General features: G+C 42.5%; 1 protein-coding gene across 5 annotated transcripts; it reads left to right on the top strand.

Annotated features, from left to right (window-relative positions):
- Positions 1-395: 395 nt before the first annotated feature.
- On the top strand, positions 396-14,686 carry LOC123511459 (inositol-pentakisphosphate 2-kinase-like). 5 transcript variants are annotated; one of them, XM_045267388.1, is made up of 10 exons: positions 397-816; positions 3,388-3,491; positions 6,920-7,020; positions 8,147-8,367; positions 9,406-9,613; positions 10,735-10,997; positions 11,815-11,870; positions 12,259-12,331; positions 12,884-13,314; positions 13,889-14,686. In XM_045267388.1, the coding sequence occupies exons 4-10, from the start codon at positions 8,149-8,151 to the stop codon at positions 14,094-14,096; spliced, it is 1,458 nt and encodes a 485-aa protein (XP_045123323.1). In that variant the 5' UTR covers positions 397-816; positions 3,388-3,491; positions 6,920-7,020; positions 8,147-8,148; the 3' UTR covers positions 14,097-14,686. The 5 variants fall into 5 exon arrangements, with proteins under 5 accessions (XP_045123331.1, XP_045123323.1, XP_045123314.1 ...); XM_045267396.1 differs by lacking the exon at positions 6,920-7,020 and having other exon boundaries at positions 396-816; XM_045267379.1 differs by lacking the exons at positions 397-816; positions 3,388-3,491; positions 6,920-7,020 and adding an exon at positions 7,058-7,167.
- The last annotated feature ends 1,172 nt before the right edge of the window (positions 14,687-15,858 follow it).

Raw genomic sequence — 15,858 nt, 5'->3', positions numbered from 1 at the left:
CGTTAGACAGGTGAATAAAAAAGATAGGATATAGATAGATAAAATACAGGCATAACAATAGACAGAAAGTAGACAGACGGCTGGATATACAGGCAGACCATACTATCATAATAATAACAAGTACAAATTTAAATCCATAGAATATGTAGATGCATAAATAAATTAATAAATATAAATGCAACAACTTCCTCTACATTTACAATAGTTTATGTAAAAAAATAACACATTTACTTCATTTTCTTTGATCATACCAAAATTTTGTTAATACGATGATTAATAATAAATGATAGAAATACAAAGTAGGTAATTATTTGAGTTAAAGTAAATTTCGTACCAAATTAGAAATAAATTAAAAAAAAAAGCTTTAGTCTCGTAATGGACACAGGAGGTCAATAGTTAGGCTCGTAGTAATGCAAACACCCGCCATTGAAAAAGCATTTACTATCCCTCTTTCTCGTTCTCCTCCTGTCTATAGCACTCTCTTCCCTCAAACCACCCCCGCTAAACAAGTATCTGTATTCCCTTTACTTAAAAATCTGGAAATTGAAACCTAAAAAGCCGTAGATTCTTAACTAACGCTTGTAAAATCTCCTCTCTCTCTCTCTCTCTCTCCTAAATGAACCACAAACACAATACAAAGACAAAAACAACACAGACACGAAAATATAAAGTAAAAGTGCCACAATAACTTAAAAAAACCGAAGAAAAAAGAAAAAAATCAATTTGCTTGAAACTTGGTGTATGTGTGTCGATTATCCTTGACTGAGGCTTGTGAAGGACTCTGGGGCGGCTGGGACACTCCTGCAGGACTCTGAGGTAAGGAGAGAGAGAGAGAGAGAGAGTAGGGGGGGCTAAGAGGGGTTGGGGTGAAGGGGAAGACTGGCAGGCATTGTATAACCATTACTATGTCTCTGTCCAGCTGTCACGAAGAAGAGGAGGAGGAGGAGGAGGAGGAGGAGGAGGAGGAAGAAGAAGAGGAAGAGGAAGAAGAAGAAGAAACCATTACCATCTTTTCTTATTATACTCATATTTGTTTATTGGTCCTTCAAAGCTTCTAATGGCTCAAAGTCTGTACCATTTGTTTGTTAGGTCGTTAAATGGTCGTTCCAAGAGTCTAGATCGTGTGGTTAAGTTAGTTTTGGTCGTTACGTGGTCGTTATGGAGGTCTATGGTCGTGAGTAGTAGCTAGGTGGTCGTTCAAGAGGTGTAGGTTCATGTTTGGTTGTTGGGTGGTCGTTAGTGAGGTCTGGGGTGGTGTTTGGTTGTTGGGTGGTCGTGAGTGGTGGTCGTGAGTGAGGTCTGGGGTGGTGTTTGGTTGTTGGGTGGTCGTGAGTGAGGTCTGGGGTGGTGTTTGGTTGTTGGGTGGTCGGGGTGGTGTTTGGTTGTTGGGTGGTCGTGAGTGAGGTCTGGGGTGGTGTTTGGTTGTTGGGTGGTCGTGAGTGAGGTCTGGGGTGGTGTTTGGTTGTTGGGTGGTCGTGAGTGAGGTCTGGGGTGGTGTTTGGTTGTTGGGTGGTCGTGAGTGAGGTCTGGGGTGGTGTTTGGTTGTTGGGTGGTCGTTACAGTTTGTCTGGGATCGTGATTAGTGGTTATGGGTTGTCTCGGGTGGTTTGGTTAGTGTCAGCCTTCAGTGTTTGATTTTGGGTTGTGAGGTGGTGGTGGTGGTGGTGGTTAGGACAGTTACAAAGTAGACACAGTGATTTAGTACAGCTGTTAGTGTTGGTGGTGTGGAATAGTTACATTATTGATTAAATTGGTGTGTGAACATTGATGCAGGAGAAGTATTAGTGTTTGTGGTGACTATATTCATCAGAGACAAACAGAAGTCTTGTTATATTGGCGACTGAACCAATACACTGTATGTAAGTGTACTGAATTGTGAGGAGCATTGCTAGCCACACCTGACCCACAGTTAGATTAGGTTAGGTTAAGTTAGCAGGCAGTGTACCCACAGTTAGATTAGGTTAGGTTAAGTTAGCAGGCAGTGTACCCACAGTTAGATTAGGTTAGGTTAAGTTAGCAGGCAGTGTACCCACAGTTAGGTTAGGTTAGGTTAAGTTAGCAGGCAGTGTACCCACAGTTAGGTTAGGTTAGGTTAAGTTAGCAGGCAGTGTACCCACAGTTAGATTAGGTTAGGTTAAGTTAGCAGGCAGTGTACCCACAGTTAGATTAGGTTAGGTTAAGTTAGCAGGCAGTGTACCCACAGTTAGATTAGGTTAGGTTAAGTTAGCAGGCAGTGTACCCACAGTTAGGTTAGGTTAGGTTAAGTTAGCAGGCAGTGTACCCACAGTTAAGTTAGGTTAGCTACACTGCTCTCTGCTGGCCAGTTTGCAATGGGGTTGTGGTGTGGACTAACACAAACACTGTGGAGGTCCGTCAGCTTGGTGGTGGTGGTGGTGTCAGTGGTGGTGGCAACCCTGCTGAGTATTGGCAGGTTTGGCTCACACAGCACACAGCTGCCTGTCACCCTCTCCACCACCACCACCACCACCCACCACTGTAGTGTAGTTTGTTGAGCGCAGAGAAGCATCTCTCCTGTGTGACACTCTTGTGGCTGCCACTGTGACACTCTGCTCTGCTGGTGACTGTGTTCAGGTGCCTGTGTGTGGCAGACAACACAGCATTCACTGACATGCAGCAGATAGCACAGCACAGCCATGCCTGTGTTTGGTGGTGCAGGTGGTGGCACTGTTTGTAGTGCCTCACCTCTACAGTCAACATTACCACCTCAGTGTCCAGGCACCTCTTCTACCATTACTTTTGATCCACCTCTAAATAATTCACCAGTCCTCCACGCTGACTGTGGTGCAGGCTCACCTACTCCTCCTCTTCCTCCTCCTCAGACCTCTGGTTCCCCTGGGGTTGCTTATTGTTGAGCTGTGGCACCTTGTGAGGGATTGTATCATTGTGTGTGTGTGTCAGTGTACTGGCTACCCTAGTTACTACATAGATTAATGTATACAGTGCTAAACTCATACACAGAGACACAGGTAAATGCAATAATAAACTCTCTCTCTCTCTCTCTCTCTCTCTCTATCTCTTATTATTATTATTATTATTATTATTATTATTATTATTATTATTATTATTATTATTAGTTATTCCTTTGATTACTTTGATAAATATTATTTTTATTATTGTTGTTATTATTCCATTATTGTTAATTATATATAAATATTAGTTTAACTTTGGCTTCAAAGATCAGTTTCCTCAAGACAAGTTACAGATGTACAGATGTACTACAATGTTATAGTCTAGATATTGTGTGTGTAGTTGTTCCATTTGTATAACTGTGAGAGCTGTTACTAAATGTTTCTGATGTTACAAATGTTACAAATGTTTCTCTCACACGGCATATTATTGTAACCTTTGTAATCTTCTCATTGACAGGGTTACCACACCACCAGCCTCACTCACTGACTCACTGACTGACTGACCACCACCACCACAACCACCACCCCCACCAGTCAGTCTGCATGCTACCACATCTCTCGGTAAGTCAGCACAAATTGATAACTCCGCCACAAAACCACTTTTGGATTCATCACATGCTCTGGTAACACTACAGGAGAAGCAACAGTGATGTAAATGTAAGCGGTATACAAAGTCTATTGAACTGGTTCAGTTCATCATTGAGTGTATGTCATAGAAAACGATTGAAGTACCATTTTTTATTTTTATTTTATGAGTGACTAAACGTATTAAGTTGATGTCATTATTTTGGGGTAATTATTATGTGAGTTTTATTAAAGTTGTACAGTAGTAGTAGTAGTAGTAGTTGCTGTAATAGTAATAGTAACAATAATAGTATTAGTAGTATTAGTATGTTAGTAGTAGTAGTAGTAGCATAGTAGTAGTAGTAGTAGTAGAAGTAGTAATAGTAGTAGTAAAGAAGTGGACCAAGTGGTAGTAGCAGTAGTAGTAAAGTAGCAGTAGCAGCAGCAGCAGCAGCAGCAGTAGTAGTAATAGTACAGGGTTGCCATACGTCTATATTTTCCCAGACATGTCAAGAATCCACTATAAATCTGCCTATGGAGGGTAATTTTGACAACTCTCATGTCTGGAATTTCATCTTCCATCAATAACTGTTTAGAAAAGTATGTCATGTTTCGATAGGCTGGGTGGGGGAGGGGAGGGTGGAAGGGTTTACCGGGTGGCAGCTGCTTTGGGATGGTTTGCCTCAAGACTAATGTGTATGGGTCTTGTATGGTCTATTGTTTGCATCCTCCCAGCCTTCCCTTCGTGGCATGGCTGGTCTCACGTTGCGCGCCAGTCTTTAGTCTTTAGTCCCTTTACTATCGTGAAACGTTTCCATACTCATTCTGCTTACTATCATTTAATACAGCTTCAGAAACTTATGTGGGGCATTAAAATAGTGAAGACTGTGGCTATTAATCTTCTGCCCTCCATAGACCCTTCCCAATGTCAATAAAATGGTCAAATGGTACACAAATCTCAAGGTAAAAATGCGTCCTAGTACTGAAATTTAATAATGCAGAAATATTGTTAACCTGTCACTAGAACCGTAAAAAAAACTCATAATACCAGCGTGATTTCACCTTCATTATTCAAACAGACTTGAAAAAAGACGAGGGTTGACAGAGGCGCCAGTTTGCTTGTTTGTTTGTGACCTTGTGCCTTGTGACCTTGTTATTGCTGCAAAGGTTATTAAATCGAGCTTTTTTTTATTATTTATTTACATGTTTTCTGATGTTATATAAAGCGTTAGTGAAGATGTCCGCAATTTTTGTAGTTAATATGGCAACCCTATAGTAGTAGTAGTAGTAGTAGTAGTAGTAGTAGTAGTAGTAGTAGTAGTAGTAGTAGTAGTGGTGGTAGTGGTGGTGGTAGTAGTGGTGGTGGTGGTAGTAGTAGTAGTAGTAGTAGTAGTAGTAGTAGTAGTAGTAGTAGTAGTAGTAGTAGTAGTAGTAGTAGTAGTAGTAGTAGTAGTAGTAGTAGTAGTAGAAGAAAAGCTGCTCTCTCTCTCTCTCTCTCTCTCTCTCTCTCTCTCTCTCTCTCTCTCTCTCTCTCTCTCTCTCTTTCTGAATCAGAGAGAGAGAGAGAGAGAGAGAGAGAGAGAGAGAGAGAGAGAGAGAGAGAGACCCCACACATACACACACACGTCGGCAAAATAATTCCATAACACACAAACTTACAACGACACGAGGTCACACACACACACACACACACACACACACACACACACACACACACACACACACACACACACACAAGGTCACAAACTGTCCTTCCCTCACGTCACGAAAAGAGAGAGAGAGAGAGAGAGAGAGAGAGAGAGAGAGAGAGAGAGAGAGAGAGAGAGAGAGAGAGAATAAAACCTAACTTAACGTAATGATTAATTAAAAAAAAAACAAGCATAAGAAAATCAATAAATAAGAAAAAAATAAGGAGAGGGAGATAAAGAGGGGAGTGAATAAAGAAGTAAACAACGTAATACTAATAATAGACGATAAAAGATAAGAGATAAGATAAAAACAACAAGCAATAAACAAACAAACATTTCCTGAGAGAGAGAGAGAGAGAGAGAGAGAGAGAGAGAGAGAGAGAGAGAGAGAGAGAGAGAGAGAGAGAGAGAGTATTATTACTTTTGGCTAATGTATCAGTCTCTCCCTCTCTCTCTCTCTCTGTTTAGACAGCTATAAAGACGAAATAAATAAATAAATAAGTAACTACACACACACACACACACACACACACACACACACACACACACACACACACACACACACACACAGATAGACATACATACAGTTAGTAATACAGGAAGATCGTTATTGCATCACGAGTGTTTCCTGTTGTTGTTGTTGTTGTTGTTGTTGTTGTTGTTGTTGTGAGTAGTGTTCTTGGTTTTCCTTCCTTCCTGGGCCAGCGTGACCTTTGCTGTGTGTTGTTGTTGTTGTTGTTGTTGTAGTGAGTAGTGTTGTTGGTTTTCCTTCCTTCCTGGGCCGGCGTGACCTTTGGTGTGTGTTTATCTTGGCGGAAATACAGACTGAAGGATGATGCGTCAGTCTTATTCGATTTCCTTTCTTGATTTTTTTTTTTTTAGTTGTTTATTTATTTATTTTATTTATTCACGTGAATATAACATTTTTATTTTTCCTTATTTATTTTTCTTTACGTTTATTTTGTTTATTTGATTGTTTGATCTTATTTACGTAAAGATGACACATATATTTTTTTATTTTTTTATTTATTTCCATTTTATTTATTTTATCTTATTATTTAGGTAAACATGACATTTTTTTTCTTCTTTATAATTATTTTGCTTATTTATTTATTTTACCAGTTAATATTAACACAAAACCGACAATGTGAACAATTTGTATAATTTTCTCTTTTCGTGTTATTTGTGATTAACAGAAAGAACAAAAACTCAATTATTGTCACCTTATAGAAACACGATTCCTTTCAAATTCCTTCCTTCTTACTACTATTAAGAAAAATCAATAATAAAAACGAGAAAAAAAAAAACATTTGAACGATTCTAAAATTCCCATTGATAATCCTACATGTTTATTGCCATTAAAAGCGACCTTGGCTATTAAAGAATTGACCTGGTGACCTTTGGCTGGTTCCTTCAGGCTTCGTTAGGTCACCTGTGCATCTCATTAACCACCACCCACACACCTGGAAGCAGTTGCCAAATGTAACTTTTCCCCCTATCACACAAACGTCACTTTCCTTAATGAACGTGGGTGATCATTAATAAGTGTCGTGTTTATTTAGTGTTTTATAATGGTTCGTGTTAAATGTTTGGTATTGTGTGGTGTTTTGGTGTGTTTTAAGGCGGGAATGGAGTATTAAATGCGTGACTTGGCAACACAGCAGCAAGGAAGGAAGCAGGCTAGCAAAGATGCCAGATAGGTATTATATTTCATCAGACTGTATTGTCATTCCACAGTGATCCAAGGGCGGCAGGTGGTGGTGGCGGCGGTGCTGGTGGTGCAGGAACTCTCCCTCTCGTCCCTCGCCACGCACCACGCGCCGCGCCGACACTCTCAGGTACAAAAGTGCGGTGCAAAAAGTACTAAATATCGTATTTTTTCCCCGGCGGCGTGAGCGGTGCCGGATGTACGTCAGTGTGGCAGCTATTTGACCCTTAACAGCACTCTAAACCGTCCATACCCGCGGCAACGATGAGGAAACTCGGTAATTGAGTAGTGAAGGTTAGCGCAGATGTAATTAGAAGGCAGAAGGAAGGCTGGACGAGATAATGTAATGGAGACGTGGCAGCAATCAGGCAACCACCAGCGCGAGGGCAAGACAGGTGGCGGTGTAGCAAAATCAAGTCATCCCACCGCCCACTGCCTCCTGTCAGGCCAAGCACGTGGCTGGACAGGGAACACAGGCACTCTGCCCGCCGCCCTAGTGCCTGACAGTGCCGCGTGGTGCCTCTGGGGAGAGAAACAGCCCCAGACACACATGCTGGTACGCGTTCCCATTGATCCGCGAACGATAACTTTGGCGCACCGTACGATATTCCCCGCCAAAAAGTCACTGTGTTTCATGACCTGCCAATATTTGTGTGTGTTTCGCTGTCCACGTGTTGCCTCGTGTGTCATGTGTCGTGTAGAGTAGACTGTGTAGTGAAGTGTCTCTCTGCCCTTGCTAGTGTGTCATTGCAGCGTTGTGGATAAAATAATATAGTACTGTGTGATGAAAGATAACAATTTTTATCTATTTTTTTTCGTGTTTCCTTATCGTGTACTGTACGTGTTTGTTGGCTTTATCTGTTCCTTCAAGTGTGTGATTTTCAGTGTAACGTTACGAGTGTGACCAACAATACAGCTAGAAAGTGTTGCGAAACTACAATATTCAGATCACAGTATTTTGCCTTTCATTTGAACGTGTTTATCAATAGTGCCATGCAGATCAGTGTGTGTGTGTGTGTGTGTCCTGTGCTGTAGATGTTAGCTGTGAGGGAATCAATAGACGGCAGGACTAATGAGAGAGAGAGAGAGAGAGAGATATTCACATTATTATTATTATTGTTATTATTATTATTATTATTTCTATGACACTTCTTCTTCTTCTTCTTCTTCTTCTTCTTCTTCTTCTTCTTCTTCTTCTTCTTCTTCTTCTTTCCTCCTCCTCCTCCTCCATCACACTAACCCCCCTCTCGCCGCAGAAATGCTGACAGCGCCCCCGTCCCTCCCACTCCCTGGTGCGGGGCGGCCCTCTCCTACCGCCCCGCCCCTCGCCTGGCCTCTACCCGCCCCCTTCCCGGCGCACGGTGAGGGGGGAGCCGCACCCGCCCCTCGCCTGCCCCCTGCGCTGACCGTGACCCCGAGTGAACTTATGTACCGCGGCGAGGGGGCTGACCATGTGGTGCTGGGCCTCAGGAAACTGGTGAGAGAGAGAGAGAGAGAGAGAGAGAGAGAGAGAGAGAGATGATGATGTGCATGTCTTTATTGATTTCTGTGTGTGTGTGTGTGTGTGTGTGTGTGTGTGTGTGTGTGTGTGTGTGTGTGTGTGTGTGTGTTAAATGCTGACATAAGAACCTTGAGAGAGAGAGAGAGAGAGAGAGAGAGAGAGAGGAACCTTCATATCTCATTTTGCACAATCATCACAAATTCAAATATATACAAAGCAAATTCTCTCTCTCTCTCTCTCTCTCTCTCTCTCTCTCTCTCTCTCTCTCTCTCTCCTTTTATTTCATTTTTTTTATAACATCATAATATATTTGTATATTTTTCCTTCAGTTCCTCTTTTCTCCTTCCTTCATTCTCTCCTCCTCCTCCTCCTCCTCCTCCTCCTCCAGATAAAGAGATAATAAATGTAACACTGTCAGAATAGTAATAAATAGATAGGTAGACTTATTGACCATAGAAATAAATAAACAAATGATTTATGTGGCACTCATTTAACATAGAGATAAATGAATAAATAATTACAATTAAACAACATTCATTAAGCAAAGAAATCAACAGATAGGTAAATAATGTAGCAGTCAGTCAGTCAGTCAGTCAGTCATTGAGGAGAGGTTTCAAGACATTTATCACCACTTACCTGCCTAGTCAATCAGTCACTCTGTCAGTCAGCACTCAATCAACATGAGTCAGCACTTAGCACCCTTACCTGCCTTGTTAATCAGTCAGTCAATCAGCCAGCACTCAGTCACTCAGCACTCAAATAGTCAGTCAGTACACAATCAGCACTCAATTAGCACTGTCAGTCAGTCAGCACTTAGCACCTTACCTGCCTAGTTAGTCACTCAGTCACTCAATGAACACAATCAGCACTCAGTCACCACTCAAATCAGCACTCACTCAGTCAATCAGCACTCAATCGGTCAATCAATCAACACTCAGCACTCAAACAGTCAATCAGCACACAATCAGCACTCACTCAGCACCAATCAGCACTCAGCACTTTACCTGTGGCTAGGGGCGTGTGGTGCGGCTCCGGAAGACCAGCATCGGCAGCGGTGTGGGTCGGGAGGAGCTGGTGAGGCGGGCAGCACAGGACCAAGAGGTGCTGGCCAGGGTGGGGCGGCCGGTGCTGGGGCGCCTGCTGACCGATGCTGCCCACTTGGTGCTGGTGTGTCCGCGGCCTGACTCAGCACTCTGCGACACCCTGCTGCCCTGGAGGAGAGGTGAGTGCTGGTGATAGTGATATGATAGTGGTAAAAATGATAGTGATGATAATGATAAAATAATGATAATGAAATATATACAAATGATGACAGTGATAAAGATGATGATAGTGAATGATAGTGATACAAATGATGGTAGTGATACAAATGATGATAGTGAGTGATAGTGATACAGGTGATGATAGTGAAATATATACAAATGATGATAGTGAATGATGATGATAGTGAATGACAGTGATACAAGTGATGATAGTGAATGATAGTTATACAAATGATGATAGTGATACAAATGATAGTGAATGATAGTGATGCAGATGATGATAGTGAATGATAGTGATACAGATGATGATAGTGAAGTGAAACAGTAACGAGAATAGTGACACTAGAGGTGAAGAACTAAGCAGTGATGGTGATAGTGATGATGATAGTGAAATAGTAATGAGGACAGTGATAGAAATAAAAAAAAACTATAGACAGTGATGGGGATGGTGATGACGATTGTGAAATAGTGATGAGGATATTAATAGTAAAAGTGGAAAACTTAATAATGATAGTGAGATTGGTAGTGATGGAGGTGGTGATAGTGAAATAGTGATGAGAATAGTGATGATGGAGGTGGTGATAGTGAAAAAGTGATGACGGAGGGGGTGGTAGTGAAATAGTGGTGATAGTGAAATAGTGATGAGAATGGTGATGATGGAGGTGGTGATAGTGAAATAGTGATGAGAATGGTGATGATGGATGTGGTGATAGTGAAATAGTGATGATAGTAGTGAAGATGGAGGTGGTGATAATGAAATGTGATGAGAATGGTGATGATGGAGGTGAAGAATAGTGAGGCAGTGACAGGAATAATCATTAATAACAATAATAAAGATAACACTGAAATAACACCACACCACACCACACCACACCACACCACCATACCACCACACCACACCACCATACCACCACACCACACCACACCACACCACACCACACCACACCACCACCACCACCAACAACAACAATAATTACAAGAACATCAAAGATAATAACACTGAAATGACACCCACCACCACACCACACCACACACCACACCACACCACACCACACCACCTCACCACTCCCAACACCCCCAGGAGAGAGAGAGGGCAAGGAGATCAACACACACGGGGTTGCCTGCATCTGCCCTGACGCCGCCACCATCTTCATCCCCCGCCACGACACCACCACACCCGCCACCCCCACACCAACCCTCAGAAGCACCAGCGTGGGGGTGGGTGGGCAGTACCTGAGGGAGGTGCGGAATGTGTGTGTGGAAATCAAGCCCAAGCAAGGGTTCCTGGACTGCTCCACCCCTGGCATGCCCCTGTGTAGGTACTGTGTGAAGCAGTTCCTCAAGGTGAGTCACTGTGGCCCTCTGCTTGTAGGGGGAGGGGTGGGGGGAGAAGGAGAAAGGGGAATGGGAGAAGGGGAGAGGGAGAGGATGACAAGAGTGAATTGGGGAAGGAAGGAAGGATGAAGGGGAAGGGGATATGAGAGAGAGAGAGGATGACAGGAGCTAGAAAGGGATGGGTGACAGGGGAAAGAGTGATAGGGGAAGAGAGAAGGGGAATAACAGGAAGGAGGGAAGGGAAGAATGAAAGGAAGGGGTGAAGGGAGTGTGACAGGAGGAAGACTGAATAGTGAGAGTGCTTGGTGATGGGTGATGGAATAGTGAGATAGTGAAGGGAAGGGTGACAGGAAGAGTGAAGTGGGAAGGGAGGGTGACAGGAGGAAGAGTGAATGGTGAGAGTGCTTGGTGATGGGTGATGTGCCTATGTGTTTGGTGAAGGGACAGTGAAGGGAAGGGTGTAGTAAATAGAAGGAGTGGGCAAGTTAATGTCTTAATGTAATAATACTAATGGTAATGATAATAATAATAATGAACTTAGAAAAAAAACAAAATGAAAAGGAAAATAAAGGAAGGTTTGAAAACTTTAGTAATAATGATGATTTTAGTTAGGTCAGGTCAGGTCAGGTCAGGTCAGGTCAAGTCAGGTTAGGTTAGGTTAGGTTTGATTTCATTAGGTTTGGTTGAAATTAGAAAAATAATATAAAAAATCTCATAAAAGAAAAATAAAGTGAAGGTTTTAAGAGAGAACTTTTGATGATAATGGTGATGATGGTGATAGTGATGGTGATGGTGATGGTGATGATGATGGTGTTTCTCCCCTCAGGCTGGGAAGGAAAGTGGCAGCCGGAGTGGTTACTGTCCCCTTGACCTCTTCTCAGGGTAAGCATGGTGGTGGTGGTGGTGACAGTGATAGGTGGTGGTGGTGATGATGATGATGATGATGATGATGATGATGGTGATGATGATGATGAGTGATAGTAAAGTGGAGGTGATAGTGGTGGTGGTGATGGTGATGACATAACTTTGATGATGACAAAATGTATGAAGACAAGAAAATATATTGTGAATAGCTGTAATATTGAGAGAGAGAGAGAGAGAGAGAGAGAGAGAGTGAAGATGATGACAAGAATGACAAAATAACAATAATAGTAGTAATGACAATAAGTATAATAGCAGCAAAAGAAACAAGAATAATGATGAGAGGAAGAATATAGTGAAAATGATGATGATGGTGATGATGATGATGATGATGATGGTGATGTTTCAGAAATATGGACAGGATGCGCAAGGCAGTGGACAACCTCATCTTGGCGCCGCAGAATAATTTTAAAGTGTTTGTTGTAAGTATAGTAGTGTGTGTGTGTGTGTGTGTGTGTGTATTTTCTCTTTGTAGTACATTATTACATGTTATATTGATTTAAAGTATTGTATCCTATCTATGTATCTATTTATCTATCTACCTATTTATCTATCTACCTATTTTATCTATCTACCAATCTATTTATCTATCTATCTATCTATCTGTTTATCTATCTACCTTATCTCACTGCCTGATCCTAACTTCATCCTTAAACTTACCCTATCTAATTCTCTCACTCTAAGCTCATCCTAAAACTCACTCTGTCACTAAAAAATCACCCTAAAACTCACTCTATCTAAAAAAAAAAAATGACCATAAAACTCCCTCTCTGTAAATCACCCTAAAACTCAGTCTCCAAAAAAAATCATGCTAAAACTCACTCAATCACAGTAAAATCTCCCTAAATTTCACTTTATCTAAAAAAAACCTCCCTAAAACTCACTATCTGAAAAAAATCACCCTAAAACTCATTCAATTCACTGTGAAATCACCCTACAATTCACTCTATCTCACCCTATCTCACTCTACACAGGACGGACAGCCAGTGGACGAGACTCGGCCATTCCGTTACCTCCGGGACACCATCATCGCAGCCCTCACCTTCCCCTTCACCACCACCACCGCCACCACCACCACCAGCGGCAGACTCAGTGACCGGTCCCCTCTTGGCCGCATCTTAACCTTCCAAAGTCTCGATCGCCTGGGTGTCTTCCGAGCGTCCCAGCTTTACCTGACCTTGTGCGATCTTTTAGGGAGTGCCGAGGCTGTGGATGAGGCGCTGTGTGACCTCTCAGCCTGGCCCTCCCCAGCGCTGGGCCTGGTGATAGAGCAGGGGGCCCAGGAGGTCAGGGAGGTGGGGGAAATGGGGGTGGAGGAAATGGTGAGGCTGCTGCAAAGTTATCTGTTGTCCACCACTGCCAAGGATTTGTCTCTCATGATCCTCCTCAGTGGGCCTCATTACAGGTGAGAGAGAGAGAGAGAGAGAGTAAATAATGATGTAGTACTTATTGAATTAGTGTTGTGTTAGTTAGGTTAGGTTAGTGAGAGGGAGAGGGAGTGTTATTCTGAGCATGTGGTAGGAGAGGGAATGTGGGTGGTAGTGAGAATGAGGTGAGAGAGAGAGAGAGAGAGAGAGAGAGTATGAGTGTGTGTGTGTGTTTGTTTAATTATCTTTATATATCTAATGTAAAATACTTCCTTTTCTCCTTTATTTTTTGTATTCTATTTGGTCCTTCCTTTTCCTTTTTTTCTCTTATCAGTTTTCTCCACACTTTCTTCACCTTCCTTCTCTTAGTTCTTCTCTTTCATTCCCTCAGTTATTTTTCTCTTTCCTTCTCTTTCTCTTCTATCCTTTATCTAGAACCCTTTTTCATCACTTCCTCTCTCTTTAAACCCTTTATTTTATTTCTCTCTCTCTCTCTCTCTCTCTCTCTCTCTCTCTCTCTCTCTCTCTCTCTCTCTCTCTCTCTCTCTCTCTCTCTCTCTCTCTCTCTCTCTCTCTCTCTCACCCCATCTAACTCTCTCCCTTTCTCCCCAGCCCCTCCCCTCAGCAGGTGGCGGGCAGCTCCCCCTTCGTAGTGCTGGGGGAGGAGGGGGCGTGGTTCCAGTGCCAAGTGACGGGGGTGGACATCGTTGCCAAGCCCACCAGCAAGATCCTCAAGCACCAGCGTGACTATGAGCGCCTCAGGGACGTGTTGGCGGACCTCAGGGCACGCCAGGAGGAGCCACCCTGCTGCCGCCGCTGAAGGAATGGAGGAAGGAGTAGTGAAGGAAGAAGGAATGGTTGGAGTGTAGGAAAGAGGAAGGAAGAAGAAAGGGAAGGCTGGAGGAGTGAAGAAAGGCTGAAGGAAAGAGAAAGGAGGGAAGGAAAAGTGAAGGAAGAGGGAAGGAAGGAAAAAGGGAGGGGTAGAAGAGTGAGGGAAGGGGGGAGGAGGAGTGGAGTAGTGAAAGAGGGCTGGCGGAGTGAAGGAAGGTGGAAGGGGGAGTGAAAGAGGAATGAAGGAACAGGGAAGGAGTGAAAGGAATAAGGGATGAGAGAAGGAGGAATGAAAGAAGAATGTAGGATAGAGGAAAGTGAAAGAGGAATGGAGAAGTGAAGGAAGGGGGGGAAGGAGGGGAGAAGAAGTGAAAGAAGGGTAGGATGCAGGAAGGATGGTTTGCTGGTGGAGGGAAAGAAGGATGGATGATACAGTGAAGGAAGGAAGGGAGGGAAAGGATGATAAAGTGAAGGATTGGTGAAGGATGGACTGGTGGTGAAGGAAGGGGAAGTATGATAGACTGAAGGATGGACTGGTGAAGGAAGGGAGAGTGACAGAGTGAAGGATTGGTGAAGGAAGAGAAGGATAAGGTGATGTAGTGAAGGAAGGAAGGGGGAAAGTGGTGTAGTATTGGTGCTGAAGGAAGGAATGTGGTGCTTAAAGTTAAGGAAATGAAGAAAAGGAGGGAAGGGAAAAAAAAGAAAAGGAAGAAAGTGAAGGAAAATGATAAGAATAAAGGAGAAAAGGAGGCAAAAGGAATGAGGAAAGAGAAAAGAAAGGAAAACTAAAAATAAATGAGAATAAGAAGGAAAAGGAAAGCTAGTATTACAGAGAGGAGGAGGACTAGGATAAGGAAGAGGAGGTGGAGGAGTTTAGGATAAGGAAGGTTAAAGATATCCTGCAGAAGGCACTAGAGGAGGAGTAGGAGGAGGAGGAGGAGGAAGTGGTGGTGGTGGTGGTGGTTAGGTTAAGCAAAGGAAAAAGGCATCCTATTATTTTAAGGAGGAGGAGGAGGAGGAGGAAAGGAGTTCAGTATAAGGAACAAAAGACATCCCATAAATGTAAGAGGAGGAGGAGAAGGAGGAAGATTAAGAAGAGGAAGAGGAGGAGGAAAAGAAGAAAGAAGGAAGAAAATCTGAAGGTTGAAAGAAGAAAAAAGAAATAAAAGGAAAAAAAAGTTGCCTTCTTTCTATTCAGTGTTCAAGGAGGAAGAGAAGAGGAAGAGGAGGAGGAGGAGGAGGAAGATTTTTACTCTATTTAGGAAGACGAAGACGAAGAAGCCCTTTGAAAGCTCATTGCCTTACGTGTGTGTGTGTGTGTGTTTGTGTGTGTGTCATTATAATCAGCTTTCTCTCATGTCATATTTATCATTGCTTCCCTTTGCCTTGGAGAGAGAGGGAGGGAGGACAAATTTTCAGACATTTTGACTTGCCATATTATAAATTGGCAAAGAAATATGTAAACAGACCATTTTTAAATTCTCAGTATGGTACACCACTCAAAAACATACTTGCCTTTGTATTTTGTGTGTCTATCTGTACATGTATAGCTGTGACTGCCTGACGCTTTCAATCTTCTTTTTTTTATTTAATGTAAGAATAAAAGATTTAAAAATATATTGAAAAAAAAGATTAATTTATGGACTTATTGATACCTATTATTATTTTTTGTTTATTTATATTTATTTTGTTTCTGTATTTCTGCATGGGTGGTTGTCTTATCTTTGTATTTGTGTTTAGTTGTATGTCTG

The sequence above is a fragment of the Portunus trituberculatus genome, chromosome 4, assembly GCF_017591435.1.
Source record: "Portunus trituberculatus isolate SZX2019 chromosome 4, ASM1759143v1, whole genome shotgun sequence".
NCBI classification, from domain to species: domain Eukaryota; kingdom Metazoa; phylum Arthropoda; class Malacostraca; order Decapoda; family Portunidae; genus Portunus; species Portunus trituberculatus.
Note: the sequence above shows the minus strand (reverse complement) of the source record. Positions and strands in the feature narration are given on the sequence as shown.

Bases quoted from the DNA above. Each gene is read 5' to 3' on its own strand.
- LOC123511459 (XM_045267379.1), top strand. The intron at 12,332-12,883 runs GTAAGTATAGTA...CACTCTACACAG, and splicing joins ATAATTTTAAAGTGTTTGTT to GACGGACAGCCAGTGGACGA. The intron at 13,315-13,888 runs GTGAGAGAGAGA...CTTTCTCCCCAG, and splicing joins CTCAGTGGGCCTCATTACAG to CCCCTCCCCTCAGCAGGTGG.